The following is a 16758-nucleotide window of genomic DNA, read 5'->3' as shown; positions in this document are numbered from 1 at the left end:
TGGCTGATCATCCAACTCCGTCCCCTGTTCCTACTTTCTCCCTATGCCCTGTGATCCTTTTAGGTAAAAACAATGACTGCAGATGCTGGAAACCAGATTATGGATCAGTGGTGCTGGAAGAGCACAGCAATTCAGGCAGCATCCGAGGACAGGCAAAATCGACGTTTCGGGCAAAAGCCCTTCATCAGGAATAAAGGCAGAGAGACTGAAGCGTGGAGAGATAAGCTAGAGGAGGGTGGGGGTGGGGAGAGAGTAGCATAGAGTACAATAGGTCAGTGGGGAAGGAGATGAAGGTGATAGGTCAGGGAGGAGAGGGTGGAGTGGATAGGTGGAAAAGGAGCTGGGCAGGTCGGACAAGTCCGGACAGGTCAGGGGATCGAGTTTCTGGAGGTTAGAAGGTAGGATGAGGTGGGGGAAGGGGAAATGAGGAAACTGTTGAAATCCACATTGATGCCCTGGGGTTGAAGTGTTCCGAGGCGGAAGATGAGGCGTTCTTCCTCCAGGCGTCTGGTGGTGAGGGAGCGGCGGTGGAGGAGGCCCAGCACCTCCATATCCTCGGCAGAGTAGGAGGGGGAGTTGAAATGTTGAGCGACGGGGCGATTTGGTTGATTGGTGCGGGTGTCTCGGAGATGTTCCCTAAAGCGCTCTGCTAGGAGGCGCCCAGTCTCCCCAATGTAGAGGAGACCGCATCGGGAGCAACGGATATAATAAATGATATTAGTGGATGTGCAGGTAAAACTTTGATGGATGTGGAAAGCTGATTTTACCTGCACATCCACTAATATCATCTATTGTATCCGTTGCTCCCGATGCGGTCTCCTCTACATTGGGGAGACTGGGCGCCTCCTAGCAGAGCGCTTTAGGGAACATCTCCGAGACACCCGCACCAATCAACCAAATCGCCCAGTGGCTCAACATTTCAACTCCCCCTCCCACTCTGCCGAGGATATGGAGGTGCTGGGCCTCCTCCACCGCCGCTCCCTCACCACCAGACGCCTGGAGGAAGAACGCCTCATCTTCCGCCTCGGAACACTTCAACCCCAGGGCATCAATGTGGATTTCAACAGTTTCCTCATTTCCCCTTCCCCCACCTCATCCTAGCTTCTAACCTCCAGAAACTTGATCCCCTGACCTGTCCGGACTTGTCCGACCTGCCCAGCTCCTTTTCCACCTATCCACTCCACCCTCTCCTCCCTGACCTATCACCTTCATCTCCTTCCCCACTGACCTATTGTACTCTATGCCACTCTCTCCCCACCCCCACCCTCCTCTAGCTTATCTCTCCACGCTTCAGGCTCACTGCCTTTATTCCTGATGAAGGGCTTTTGCCCGAAACGTCGATTTTGCCTGTCCTCGGATGCTGCCTGAATTGCTGTGATCCTTTTAGCCCTAAGAACTACTGCATTCAATTCAGATCTCGCTCCTATCGGAAGGATGTTGTGAAATTTGAAAGGGTTCAGGAAAGATTAACAAGGATGTTGCCAGTGTTGGAGGGTTTGAGCTATGGGGAGAGGCTGAACAGGCTGGGGCTGTTTTCCCTGGAGTGTCGGAGGCTGAGGGGTGACCTTATAGAGGTTTATAAAATCACGAGAGGCGTGGATAGGGTAAATAGACAAGACCTTTTCCCCACAGTAAGGGAGTCCAGAACTAGAGGGCATAAGCTTAGAGTGAGAGGGGAAAGATATAAAAAAAGACCGAAGGGGCAACGTTTTCATGCAGAGGATGGTGTGAGTATGGAATGAGCTGCCAGAGGAAATGGTGGAGGCTAGTACAATTACAGCATTTAAAAGACATCTGGATGGGTATATTCAATAGGAAGGGTTTAGAGGGATTTGGGCCAAATGTAAATCTATATATTTAGGATATCTGGTCAGTATGGACAAGTTGGACCAAAGCATTTGTTTCCATGCTGTATAGCTCTATGATGCTATGAACTATCCAACTCCTTCTTGAAAGCATTCAATGTTTTGGTCTCAGCAGCTCTCTGTGGCAGAGAATTCCCCAGGCTCCCCACTCTCTGGGTGAGGGCATTTCATTGCATCTCAGTCCTAAACCCTGTATCCTTAAACTGTGGCTCCTACTTCTGGGGTTTTTGTTGATCCAAAATTAGATTTGTCACATTTGGTAAGTTTTGCTAAACTGTAATGCATCTTTTTTTTTAAAATGTATCATAAAAGCTTTGAGTTTCTGTCTTAGAAACCATAAATATTACAGAACCACCAATACTTTCAGTTGCTCTTTTGGACTCTTGATATAGAATCAGTGATTATAGTTGTGACTCATTTTGTAAATCTTCAGTTTGTTTTATTGCTAATATTTTTAGTGTTGGAAAACCTGAATAGAATTGTCCCGAAAGCTATGGTCCATTTCTGTTATTCTGTATAACGTTGGTTTCCTGTTGCAAATAAGCAATTGCTTTTGGGGTTTAATTCTGGTATAGCAACGTTTCAGTATGACTTGTAGCACCAACGTCAATAAATTTGTAGAATTCTTGAGATTAAATTTTGATAAAAATGGTATCACTGTCATTTTCTATGTTGAGTTGGATTTAACAATGATAAGGATTTTAAAAAAAATTTAAAAAGTGATCTTCAAATCCCCTCATGGCAAATTATCAAAAATGTTGAATAAATATACTTGCGTTTGAGGCAGTTCAGGGAAGGTTCATGAGGTTGAATCCTATAAGGAAGAGGAAATGTTAGCCGATATTCATTGGAGCTCAGGATGAGACATGGTTGTGTTCAAACATAGAAGATTCTGAGGGGGTTTGGTGGAGTTGATGCTGAAATGATATTTCCTCTTTTAGAATTGGAGGATATATTTTCAGAATTTTAATGCAAGACTGAGGTGCAGCAGATTTCTTAATATCCAGCATTGTCTACCATAGAAAACAAAGGTCCAAAGCTGAAGGAGTTGCATTTTCAGGTAGTTGATGATTTTGGGGAAGAGGCAGGAAACTGTACTGAGGCAATGCTTAGATTCCTCCACAATCTTATTGAATAGCAGAGTAGGTTTGAAGATCACATGGCCAACTCCTATTTCTTAAACCCTTAGTGAAATCTTGCCTTTATATAAAGACTCCGAGTACTTTACAGCCAATTGAACTTTACAACCGTGACTAAACTTCAAAAGGTAGACAATCTGAGCAGGTCACTTTGGGCACTGCAAGCTCCAACACCCAGCATCATGATAATGGCCAGATAATAATATTCATTGGTAACATTGATAAATTGAAAATATTGTCTAAGACACTGGGGTGATGTTATGGACCAAGCCAGACCCCCTCAAAACATATTTCAAGAAAGTAGCCCAGACCCTAACTTTGCTATCTGTTTTAAGCAGATGTAAGGTGGATATTCCTGGAGTAATGCAGCTGGTCCAACTATTTAGTTTTAAATGAAACAGAATTTACTTACAAGATTTACCAAATGAAATACAAACAAAAAAGAACAGGTTACAGAATAACAACTGTTTGAAAACCCAAACTATTTATCCCAACTTAATAATGCTGTTCCAAATACTTGCAACGATCCCCACAAACACCCCTTTGCAAAAAAAGCAAAAGTGCAACACAGGGTCTTACAGGAGAGATGTCTGAGAGAGGGAGGTTCACAATGGACCTGCTTCTTTGGGTCCAGCAGCTTCACAATTAACTGCTTATTTTCTCTGAACCCAAACCAGCTGAACTGGGTGAACTGGCTACTCCCCTTTCATTGTACAAGTGTTTGTTCTAAAACTTAAAAGCCTTTTACCTGAGGTGGAATCTGTTAGCTACAATCAAATTGGCCATAAAACCCATCCAAGCCAAACCTATTAGCAACTCTGCATTCATGACCCTTCTGATTAAAGAAATCAAAGGCAACCACAGTCACACTAGCTCCATAATCCTAATGCAAAAGCAGATTGTGCAAGGACTCAAAAATGTAAGATGCAATTGACATATCATCCTTTATGAGAAGTTTGTTAAACAAGGTCATTTCAAAGCACAGGTCTTCTGGCAGACTAGGCCATGTTGAATATACCGCAGCATTATACAAAAACATTTATGGGTGGCACGGTGGCTCAGTGGTTAGCACTGCTGCCTCACATCGCCAGGGACCCAGATTCAATTCTCGCCTCTGGGCAATTGTCTATGTGGAGTTGCACATTCTCCCCGTGTCTGCGTGGCTTTCCTCTGGGTGCCCCGGTTTCCTCCCACAGTCCAAAGATGTGCAGGTCAGGTGAATTGGCCATGCTAAATTGCCCATAGTGTTAGGTGCATTAGTCAGGGGTAAATGTAGGGGAATGGTTCTGGATGGGTTGCTCTACGGAGGGTCAGTGTGGACTTGTTGGGCCGAAGGGCTTGTTTTCACACTGTATGGAATCTAATCTAGGATTCTAATTAGATCTACCTCTGCCAGAGGACCTTGTACATTGAATTCACCTTGTTTAATGTACAAAGTCCTCTGGCAGAGGTAGATCTAATCTTTTTGTATAATGCTGCAGTATATTCAACATGGCCTAGTCTGCCAGAAATGACCTTGTTTAAACATACTTCTCATAAAGGGTGACATATTTAGGGTGTAGTTTTGCTCGCTGAGCTGTAGGTTTGATATCCAGAGGTTTCATTACCTGGCTAGGTAACATCATCAGTGGCGACCTCCAAGTGAAGCGAAGCTGTTGTCTCCTGCTTTCTATTTATATCTTTCTCCTGGATGGGATTCCTGGGGTTTGTGGTGATGTCATTTCCTGTTCATTTTCTGAGGGGTTGATAGATGGCATCTAGATCTATGTGTTTGTTTATGGCGTTGTGGTTGGAGTGCTAGGCCTCTAGGAATTCTCTGGCATGTCTTTGCTTAGCCTGTCCCAGGATAGATGTGTTGTCCCAGTCGAATTGGTGGTTTTTTCATCCGTGTGTAGGGCTACGAGGGAGAGAGGGTCGTGTCTTTTTGTGGCTAGCTGGTGTTCGTGTATCCTGGTGGCTAACTTTCTTCCTGTTTGTCCTACGTAGTGTTTGTGGCAGTCCTTGCATGGAATTTTGTAGATGACGTTGGTTTTGTCCATGGGTTGTACTGGGTCTTTTAAGTTTGTTAGTTTTTGTTTGAGAGTGTTGGTGGGTTTGTGTGCTACTAGGATTCAGAGGGGTCTTAGTAGTCTGGCTGTCATTTCTGAAACTTCCTTGATGTATGGTAAGGTGGTTAGGGTTTCTGGCTGTGTTTGGTCTGTTTGTTGGCATTCAGATTATGGAGCTAGTATGGTTGTGGAGATGTCAGTATAGTTTGTTGTATTGCAGGTTTGCATTAGATTTGCAAATAACTTCCTCCATAAAATTTGGTATCAATTTTGTTGTGAAATGGAAACAAGGTCTTATTCCGTAAGGACTGAGATATGTTTGCAATTCTTTCTAACTTTTTAGAATGAGCCTTTGCATAATAATATTGTATGTTCTGTGTGGTTCTGAAAAGGTTACAACTTGATTGGGAGCAGTAAACATTGGCCACACAGATAACGTCATGAGGACTTGATCAGTGTAAAGAGAAACTGAGAGGAGGGCTATTGTGCTCCAAACACACAACCACATTAAACAAAAGCAGAAATTGCTGGAAGAACTCAGCAAATTTGGCAGCATCTGTGCAGAGAAATCAGTTAACATTTCTGGTCCAGTGACCCTTTAGAAGCAGGGTCACGGGACTTGAAACATTAATTCTGATTTCTCTCCACAGATGCTGCCTGACAGGCTGAGCTTTCCCAGCAATTTTCCTTTTTTGTTTCTGATCTCCAGCATCTGCAGTTCTTTCAGATTTGTACTCTTACCAGTTATGTGGGTCATATTCATGTAATGTGCATAGGGCTGTGTGTGCGCACAACCCACTTCATGCCATTTACTCAACAGGACCTTCTGGTTGGATTAGAAAGCTGGCTAACCCTCCAAGTGTTGCAAAGTTGGGCACAGTAACTGTAGATTGGGAGACAGGAAGTTAGAATTTGGTGTTCGTAAAATTTGTAAAATGGGGAAAGCATTGCGTGGTCCCTTTTAAAAGATGGTGTTTTCTCAGTGCTTCTGGATTTTAAAATGGATATCTGTGAAAAGTAGCTGGAAAGATTACAAGTACAGAGAGCAGCCGAACTGAAGCATTTTGAATCAAAAGGCCATACAGTTAGCAGACCAAGCAGCAGTTTTAACCAAGACAACCAGGTTTTTAATTTAGAGTGTGGTGCTGGAAAGCACAGCAGGTCAGGAATGAAGGAATCCTTATGAAGGGCTTTTGCCCAAAACGTCGATTCTCCTGCTCCTTGGATGCTGTCTGACCTGCTGTGCTTTTCCAGCATTTCACTCTTGACTCTAATGTCCAGCATCTGCAGCCAATCAATTTGAACCAGCACTTAGAAACAAAAACCTATTGCATTTAAATCAATGGTTTTGACAACATCGGATTGGTCCTATGTAAGAAATATTGTGTATATGGGATGGACTTCCAGAGGAAATGGTAGAGGCTGTAACGATTACAGTATTTAAAAGAGATCTGCGCAGGTACATGGATAGGAAAGGTTTAGAGGGATATGGGCCAAATGGGTTGAGTTCAGTTGGAGAAATCTGGCAGGCATGATTGGGTTGAGCCCAAGGGTCTGCTTCCATGCTTTATGACTCGATCACTCTCTCTCTCTTTGTATAGCACCTTTTCACAGTTTCTGGATTTCGTAAAGTACTTCACAGCCAATGATGCTCATTGAGGAATGAACATTGATCAAAGTGCTGAGGTAACCTCCCAACTCCTTTCACTGTGGGATCTTTTATCACTTGAGAATGAGTGGGATGGCCTCCTCTGAAAGATGGCTACTCCAACTATGCAGCAGTGCTCCTGTGTGTCAGCCGACACTTCTGTAAACAACAATGAGTTAGTTAGTCACCAGAGAGTCTGTATTTAGAGATGTTGACTTGAGGGATAAAATTGTACCAGGTTGTTTGGAAAATTTGTTGCTGCTCTCCTTGTAGTGGCAAGTAATTTTTATTTTGTAGCCACCTGAGGAGTAAGTTGGGAAATTGTTTTAACACCTCACCTGAAAGCAGGTGCGTCAAAAGAGTGCAGATCTACATGATCTGCACCTCTCATCAAAACCTTGCATCACGTGGCTCCTCTTCAGATCCCACATGGTCTGATCTATATGAAAGTAGAAATTAGAAGCTATATGAAAGTAGAAATTAGAGCTACTTGTCAAGATGATCAAATTTGAACCTTTCATCTCCCAAGTGTTATATTTTGTCTTTCAAAATGAAATGCAATTTGATGCATTAAATTGTCATTGCATTTCAGTAGACTTTATCTTCATTTTGATTATTAATTACATATATGCAATACCATTTTCATTATAAAACTATTTTGGGTTCTTAAGTCTGGATTTCAAAATGACTGTAAAATCATGTTGGAAATACATGTTGCATAATTATTGTGAACCACATTATTTTTTGATCCCTGAAAGGTTGATCGCGTGTTTCCCTGCATATGCCAACTCCTTTTTAGCTAACCAGGGGTTCTCTCGCTCTCACTCGCGCTCTCTCTTGCACTCATTCTCTTGCACTCATACTCTCACTCATACTCTCACTCATACTCTCTCACTCATACTCTCACTCATACTCTCACTCATACTCTCACTCATACTCTCACTCATACTCTCACTCATACTCTCTCACTCATACTCTCACTCATACTCTCTCACTCATACTCTCACTCATACTCTCACTCATACTCTCTCACTCATACTCTCTCACTCATACTCTCTCACTCATACTCTCTCACTCATACTCTCTCACTCATACTCTCACTCATACTCTCACTCATACTCTCACTCATACTCTCACTCATACTCTCACTCATACTCTCACTCATACTCTCACTCATACTCTCTCACTCATACTCTCACTCATACTCTCACTCATACTCTCACTCATACTCTCACTCATACTCTCACTCATACTCTCACTCATACACTCTCACTCATACACTCTCACTCATACACTCTCACTCATACACTCTCACTCTCTCTCTCACTCTCTCTCTCACTCACTCTCTCACACTCTCTCACACTCTCTCACACCTCTCACACTCTCTCACACTCTCTCACACTCTCTCACACTCTCTCACACTCTCTCACACTCTCTCACACTCTCTCACACTCTCTCACACTCTCTCACACTCTCTCACACTCTCTCACACTCTCTCACACTCTCTCACACTCTCTCACACACTCTCACACTCCTCTCACACTCTCACACTCTCTCCCCCACCCCTCTCTCTCCCCCACCCCTCTCTCTCTCCCCCACCCCTCTCTCTCTCCCCCACCCCTCTCTCTCTCCCCCACCCCTCTCTCTCTCCCCACCCCTCTCTCTCTCCCCCACCCCTCTCTCTCCCCCACCCCTCTCTCTCTCCCCCACCCCTCTCTCTCTCCCCCACCCCTCTCTCTCTCCCCCACCCCTCTCTCTCTCCCCACCCCTCTCTCTCTCCCCCACCCCTCTCTCTCTCCCCCACCTCTCTCTCTCCTCTCTCTCTCTCTCTCTCTCTCTCTCTCTCTCTCTCTCTCTCTCTCTCCTCTCTCTCTCTCTCTCCCACCCCTCTCTCTCTCTCTCTCTCTCTCCCACCCCTCTCTCTCTCTCTCTCTCTCTCCCACCCCTCTCTCTTCTTCCCCCCCTCTCTTCCCCCCTCTCTTCCCCCCCTCTCTTCCCCCCCTCTCTTCCCCCCCTCTCTTCCCCCCCTCTCTTCCCCCCCTCTCTTCCCCCCCTCTCTTCCCCCTCTCTTCCCCCCCTCTCTCCCCCCCTCTCTTCCCCCCTCTCTTCCCCCCCCTCTCTTCCCCCCCCTCTCTTCCCCCCCTCTCTTCCCCCCCCTCTCTTCCCCCCCCTCTCTTCCCCCCCCTCTCTTCCCCCCCCCTCTTCCCCCCCCCCCTCTTCCCCCCCTCTCTTCCCCCCCTCTCTTCCCCCCCCTCTCTTCCCCCCCCCTCTCTTCCCCCCCCCTCTCTTCCCCCCCCTCTCTTCCCCCCCCTCTCTTCCCCCCCCTCTCTTCCCCCCCTCTCTTCCCCCCCCCTCTTCCCCCCCCCCTCTTCCCCCCCCTCTTCCCCCCCCCTTCCCCCCCCTCTTCCCCCCCCTCTTCCCCCCCCCCCCTTCCCCCCCCTCTTCCCCCCCCTCTCTTCCCCCCCTCTCTTCCCCCCCTCTCTTCCCCCCCCTCTCTTCCCCCCCCCTCTCTTCCCCCCCCTCTCTTCCCCCCCCTCTCTTCCCCCCCTCTCTTCCCCCCCCTCTCTTCCCCCCCCTCTCTTCCCCCCCCTCTCTTCCCCCCCCTCTCTTCCCCCCCCTCTCTTCCCCCCCCTCTCTTCCCCCCCTCTCTTCCCCCCCTCTCTTCCCCCCCCTCTCTTCCCCCCCCTCTCTTCCCCCCCCTCTTCCCCCCCCTCTCTTCTCCCCCCCCTCTCTTCTCCCCCCCCTCTCTTCTCTCTCTCTCTCTCTCTCTCTCTCTCTCTCTCTCTCTCTCTCTCTCTCTCTCCCTCCCTCCCTCCCTCCCTCCCTCCCTCCCTCCCTCCCTCTCTCCCTTCCCTCCAAGCCATGCAAATCCTGAACTACCTGCACCGTCAAATCCAAGCCACCTCACGACAGGACGAAGAACGCCTCTTCTTCCACCTTAAGATCCTCCAACATTGACCTCAGCAGTTCCACAATCTCCTCTTCCCAACCCTCCAACTCGGCACCGCCCTCTTGAACTGTCTCACCTGTCCATCTTCCTTCCCACCTGTCTGTTCCACCCTCCTCTCTGATCTATCACCATTCTTCTCCCACCCCCCCCCCCCCCCCATATCCACTTAATGCAGTCCCATCCCACACCACCCGAAATGTCAACTCTCTTGCTCCTTGGATACTGCCTGAGCTGCTGTGCTTTTCCAGCACTACATTTTCTGACTCTGTTCAGCTCTGCAGACTGTCATCACTTGTACCTGAACCCACAGGATGTTCTCTGTTATCATTGCTGACCTCCATTCTCGCTTGCTTCTCACCTACTTAACTCTCCCCCGGTTTTCCACATCCGTTTTTATTCGGAGAGAGGAGTTGCAGATGGCAGGAGGGAAAAGAGCACCTCTAAACCTCTCAAACAAAGGAAAACTGTATCGTGCGGACATCAATGTTCCAATGAACACAATCAATTAAATAACTTTTAACACTGAACGGTTTTATTTCATAAGGATTTGCAATTGAGTTATCCCATCTCTAATGTTATGAATTAGTTGAGCTGTAGTGACTCTGCTTCAGAAGTCAACATACAGCCATGACTTGCCCAGTCTGTGGAAAGTGTGTTCCTGATGATGATTTTAGTGTGCGCATGTGCATCAGTTAATTTTTAAAGAAGCGTTTGTTGGTGACTTTTATACTGGTTATCTCCTGCAAATTTAAAAATTTAGTGCCTTGAAAGTAAAATCTTTTGTTAAAGTGTTGGTTTAGGAGAGCAGTGACGATATTGTTGAATTCTTCTAATTCTGTCTCTGAGAATAAAAATGCCTCATGCATTAACACAAATGTAGGTGATAATATGACTAAATAGCTCAGTAAAGGGATCGATGAGAATTTAAAGAGCCTCTGAAAACCAAAAGATAGCCCAGGAAAAGCAAATCTTAGTTTCTGGAAGTCTCAGAGCCTTTGGCAGGTGGAAGGGTGAGAATTATTTTGACCAAATGAGCTGCCAGAGGAAGTGGTTGGGACTGGTACAATTGCCTTTTAAATGGTATATATGAATGGGAAAGGTTTGGAGGGATATGGATCAAATGCCGGCAAATGGGACTAGGTCAGATTGGGATGTTTGGTCGGATGAGTTGGACTGAAGGGTCACTTTCTGTGCTATATGACTCTGCAGGAACAAATGTTCTGTATTGAAGTATGAAATTCCTTGCTTTACCTTTATTATTGAATTGTCTTTCCATTCCTAGGAATGCCCTGAAAACTTGAGAGCACGAATCGCAAAAATACCTGAGTTTAAAGATGTCTTTTTGGGGACAGTACCTCTCCTGCAGTGGAACAAACATGCTACTGAGCAGGAGTATCAAAGACTGAGTAGATATAATGGAGCTCATGGTTGGGAAGTAATCAGCTTTGAAGGTAAATACTATCTTTGTGTGATTAAATGATTATTGAATATGCAACCATAAAATTGCAAATAAATTAATGGAACACCCTAGTCCTATCGCTCACTGCTTGATGGATATAAATTCTGATATACATTTTTCTGTTCACTCACTATCCCTATGAATGAAGGTTTTGAGTTTGGGGACTAAGGATACCCAAGAAAGGCAGTTGACTATTTGTAAGTAATTTTAAGGTTAGTTTTATTAAGGAGCAGCAGTTTTAATGATACATGCGACAATTAAACAACTCATTGGAGGAGGAGGTTCAACAAATGTCTTTATCCAGAATAATGGGGGAACCCAAACTTCAGTGCAAATTATAAGTCTGAAGCATTTGCAACAATCTCGTATCATCTAGATATGTTAAGTGGATGATCCATTTTCACTTCCTCCAGGAGGCCCCCTGCGTCACCTAAAGCCAGTCTTCGGCCAATTTGATTAATTCTACACAATGTCAAGAATTGGCTGAAGGCACTGTATACTGCAAAGGCTACGGGCCCTGCCAGTATACCGGCAATAGGACTGAACACTTATGCTCCTCAGTTTGCTGGCCCCGCTAGCTAAGCTGTTCCAATACACTTATGACACTGGTATTTACCTGGCGATGTGGAGAACTGTCTACGTATGACCTGTACACACAAAGGAGGACCAATTCAACCTAGCCAATTACTGCTTCATCCATCTGTTCTGGATCATCAGTAAAGATATGGAAGGCGTTGTCAACAGTGCTATCAAGCAGCACTTGTTCAGTAATAATTTGCTCTTAGACACTCCAGTTGGTGTCCTCTACTGCTCCTCAGCTCATTACTGTCTTGGTTTGAAACAGAGACAAATGAGCCAAGTTCTTGAGGTAAGGTGAGAATAACTACACTTAATATCAAAGCCTCATTTCCACAGTGTGGAATCATAAACCCTGCCGGGTTTTCCTTTGGTAGACATTTTTAATCAACCTGGTCACACATATTATGACACATCTCTTGAGCAGGTGGCCCTTATACCTGGGTCTTCTGGCCCAGAGGTAGGGCAACTACCACTGCACCACCAGACCCCTTATTCCTCAAGGTTGTCCTCGGCCTAACCATCTTGAGCAGCTTAATCAATTACCTACTCCCCATCAAGAAGTCCGAAGTGAGGATGTGCAAGCAGTAAGGAATGTCCAGCACCATTTGTGACTCCTTCCTTTTTTCCTCCAGTAATCAGGGACCACCTTCAACTGTCACAGGCTGTACATGTTTCCTGTCTATTTAGCTAATTTGATCTTAACAAATTCAGGGCAGTTGGATGTCATTGGCTGGGCCATCATTTGTTGCCCTTGAGAAAGCGATGGTAAGCTACTTTCTTGAACTGCTGCAGTCCATGTAGTGTAGGACTCCCATGATGCTGTGAGAGTATTCCAGGATGTCAACCCAGCAACTGGACAACAAAGCGCACAGGGCTGCAGCTACCTTGGAAACTCTCAGCTGATGAATGTGTATTTCATTCCTAGCAGCTGGTAGCTTTCCTTCTGTCCAGCATGGTTTAAAACCTTCTGTCCAATGAGTTTTGGACAGTTATCCAAGATGTCAAGATGACTAGCTGTCTCCCTCTCCACCCTCCAGCTTGCACTTTTTTTTTCGAACCACATGCACAGAGAATTGATGCACAAGGTACCTCAAACTCATGGAGTGGCCTTAGCACTGGGAATACAATATTTATCTCTATCTTCTCTTGGTCCCTGGCTGTTTAGAATTGGTCACGTCTTTGGCCAGCGAGAAATTCAGTGCCATAGCATTAGTTCTATCCTACACAGGATGTTAGTGAAGTCTCCTCTGGATTACTGTGTGCAGTTCTGGTTGCCCCGCTCTCGGAAGGATATTGTTAAATTGGAATGGGTTCAGAGAGAAGGCTTACCAGGATTCTGCTGGGACTGGTAGGTTTGAGTTTTAGGGAGAGGTTAGATAGGCTGGGGCTTTCTTTCACTGGAGCGTAGGAGGTTGAGGAGTGATCTTGCAGAGCTTTATAAAATCATACGGGGTACAAGGGTGAATGGCAAGCATCTTTTTCTGAGGGTGGGGGAGTCCAAAGCAGGGGACTTTATCTATCTTTCAGGTGAGAGGAGGAGGATTTTAAGAGGACTCGAGGGGCAACTTTTTGACTGAGTTCTTAGTGTCTGGAGTCAACTGCCAGATGAAGTATTAGATGCAGGTACTGTCAACATTTAACAGACATTTAGATAAGAACATGAATAAGGAAGGTATGGAGAGATGTGGGTCAAATGCAAGGAAGTGGGACTACTTCAGTTTGGGAACATGGTTGGCATGGACTAGTTGGATCAAAGGGTCTGTTTCCATGCTCTATGACTAAGACGGGGTTTTGGCATTTGCTTTGTTCTTGCTGCTCCTCCCAAGATCATGAAATGTGTTCTATTAATGCAAGGTCTTCCTACCTCAGTCAAACTTCATATCGCTCTGCCGTTTCCCAGGGCATCCATGTGTTAAGAATGGTTTTGTCAAGTCTCTTTCTTTCAAGTCTCTTTCTGACAGAAGCGTTACTGAACTAGGAGACCTTGGAGTGCCGCCTCATAGCTCCTTGAAAGTGGAGTCACAGGTAGATAGGATAGTGAAGGTGGCGTTTGGTATGCTTTACTTTATTGGTCAGACCATTTGAGTATAGGAATTGGGGGGGGCATGCTGCCACTTTTGGAATATTGTGTGGAATTCTGGTCTCCTTCCTATCGGAAGGATGTTGTGAAACTTGAAAGGGTTCAGAAAAGATTTACAAGGATGTTGCCAGGGTTGGAGGGTTTGAGCTATTGGGAGAGGCTGAATAGGCTGGGGCTGTGTTCCCTGGAGTGTCGGAGGCTGAGGGGTGACCTCAGAGGTTTATAAAATCATGAGGGGCATGGATAGGGTAAATAGACAAAGTCTTTTCCCTGGGGTGGGTGAGTCCAGAACTCTAGGGCATAGGATGAGAGGGGAAAGATATAAAAGCGACGTAAGGGGCAACATTTTCATGCAGTGGGTGGTGCATGTATGGAATGAGCTGCCAGAGGAAGTGGTGGAGGCTGGTACAATTACAGTATTTAAAAGGCATCTGGATGGGTACATGAATAGGAAAGATTTTGCGGGATATGGGCCAATTGCTGGCAGGTGGGACTAGATTGGGTTGCGATATCTCTTCGGCATGTACAAGTTGGACCAAAGAGTCTGTTTCCGTGCTGTACGTCTCTATGACTCTATAACATATTGCAAAATGTAAAGATCAGTCTCTATATGATCCAAATCTTGCCCTAATTAGGCCTCACAACTAACGTGCATTCAAAAAGCCTGAGGGTGAGACCATGTGTACATAAAGGATTGCCCGTATTACTCAAGGACTTAAATAAACAAGGAAATATTATGAAATGCAGTCTGCAAGTAACATTGAAGCCTGAGGCTTAGAAAAGTACACTTTCATCTAAGAATGAATCATTTAAATTTAACTACTTAATAGCTGACAAATAGGATTAAAGAGAATCCCAAGGCATCCTATACATTTAAAAACAAGAGGATAAGTAGGAGGAGGCAATGGCCTAGCGGTATAATCCAGAGACAATGGTGACATTCAGAGGACCCTGTCTGAATCCTGCCACTGCAGATGGTGTAATTTGAACTCCGTAAAATCTGGAAGTAAGAGTCTAATTATAACTGAATCCATTGTCAAATGTTGGAAAAACCCATCTGGATCACTAATGCTCTTTAGGGAAGGAAAGCACCATCCTTACCTGGTCTGGCCTACGTGTGACTCCAGACCCACAGCAATGTGGTTGACTCTTAAGTACTCTCTGGGTAATTAGGGGTGGGCAATAAATGCTGGCTTAGCTAGTGACACCTTCTCTCATGAATGAATTTAATAAAGAAACTAGGGAGAGGGTAGGACCACTCAAGGATGAAGGAGGGAACTTGTGCTTGGAAGCAAAGGGTGTGGGAGAGATCCTAAATGAGTACTTTGAGTCAGTGTTCACCCAGGGGAAGGATATGGAGGATGGTGAGATTAGTGTGGAGCATGCTAATATGCTCGGGCATTTTGAGATCTAGAAAGAAGTGGTGTTCTGTCTCTTCGGAGAAAATGAGGACTGCAGATGCTGGAGATCAGAGTCAATAATGTGCTGGAAAAGCACAGCCGGTCAGGCAGCATCCGAGAAAGAGGAGAATCAATGTTTTGGGCATAAGCCCTTCATCAGGAATGAGGCTTGTGGGCCAAGGGGGCAGAGAGATAAATGGGAGGAGGGTGGGGCTGGGGGGAGAAGATAGCTAAGCGTGTGATAGACAGATGAAGGTGATAAGTTGGAGAAGAGGGTGGGGTGGATAGTTGGGAAGGAAGATGGACAGGTAGGACAGTTGAAGAATGTTCAGGTGGAGAAGTCCCAAGGGCCTGATGGGGTCTACCCCAGTTTGTTGTGAGTGGCAAGAGAGGAGATTGCGGGGCTTTGACCAAGATCTTCTAACCTCGCTAGCCACTGGAGCAGTCCCAGAGGACTGGCGAGTAGCCATTGTTCTCTGTTCAAGAAGGGAAATAAGTATAATCCAGGAAATTTTGGACCAATGAATCTCACATCAGTGGTTGGGAAGCTTTTGGAGAGAATCCTTAAGTATCAGATTTATGCATGTTTGGAAAAGCATGACCTAATTAGGGACAGTCAGTTTGGCTTTGTTCAGGGCAGGTCATGTCTTACTAACTTGATTGAACTTTTTGAGGCAATGATGAAGGTGATCGATGGGAGTAGAGCAGTGGATGCTGTTGATGTGGATTTTAGTAAGGCTTTCAACAATGTTCCTCATCGTAAGCTCATCAAGAAGATTTGCATGGGATCCACAGTGACTTGGTCTTGTCGAGTCAGAATTGGCTTGCCTGTAGAAGATGGGGTAGTGGTGGAAGGGTGGTTTTCAAGCTGGAGGTCTGTGACTAGTGGTGTTCCACAAGGATCAATACTGCGACCTCTGCTGTTTGTGATAAATGACTCTGATGAAGATGTCGATGGGTGGGTTAGTAAGTTTGCAGATGATCGGTGGAGTTGAGGATTATGTAGAAGATTGTGAAAGGATACAGTGGGATAAAAATCAATTGCAGGTTTGGGCAGAGCAATAGCAGATGGAGTTTAATCCGGGTAAGTGTGTCGTCATTTGATATAAATGATTTGGATGTGAGCGTAAAAGGTATAGTTAGTAATTTGCAGATGACACCAAAATTGGAGGTGTAGTGGACAGCGAAGAAGGTTACCTCAGATTACAACAGGATCTTGATCAGATGGGCCAATGGGCTAAGGAGTGGCAGGTGGAGTTTAATTTAGACAAATGCGAGGTGCTGCATTTTGGGAAAGCAAATCTTAGCAGGACTTATATACTTAATGATAAGATCCTAAGGAGTGTTACTGAACAAAGAGACCTTGGAGTGCAGGTTCATAGCTCCTTGAAAATAGAGTTGCAGATAGATAGGATAGTTGAAGGTCGTGTTTGGTATCCTTTCCTTTATTGGTCAGAGTATTGAGTACAGGAGTTGGGAGGTCATATTGCAGCTGTACAGGACATTAGTTAGACCACTGTTGGAATATTGCATGCAATTCTGGTCTCCTTCCTATCGGAAGGATGTTGTGAAACTTGAAAGGGTTCAGAA

General features: G+C 45.5%; 1 protein-coding gene across 2 annotated transcripts in view; it reads left to right on the top strand.

The window, feature by feature from the left end:
* The window catches only part of LOC122562237 (alpha-N-acetylgalactosaminide alpha-2,6-sialyltransferase 2), a 122074-nt gene that overhangs the window by 83050 nt on the left and 22266 nt on the right, over positions 1–16758 (top strand). For both annotated transcript variants that reach the window (XM_088000711.1, XM_088000712.1), the window contains exon 4: positions 10933–11101. In XM_088000711.1, coding sequence (XP_087856837.1) covers positions 10933–11101 — 169 coding nt within the window. The remainder of the gene's footprint in view (positions 1–10932; positions 11102–16758) is intronic.

This window comes from Chiloscyllium plagiosum, unplaced genomic scaffold, assembly GCF_037043375.1.
Source record: "Chiloscyllium plagiosum isolate Xiang-an unplaced genomic scaffold, Cpla_swu_hap1 HiC_scaffold_25, whole genome shotgun sequence".
Classification (NCBI taxonomy): domain Eukaryota; kingdom Metazoa; phylum Chordata; class Chondrichthyes; order Orectolobiformes; family Hemiscylliidae; genus Chiloscyllium; species Chiloscyllium plagiosum.
This window is presented reverse-complemented; position numbering and strand designations above follow the sequence as displayed.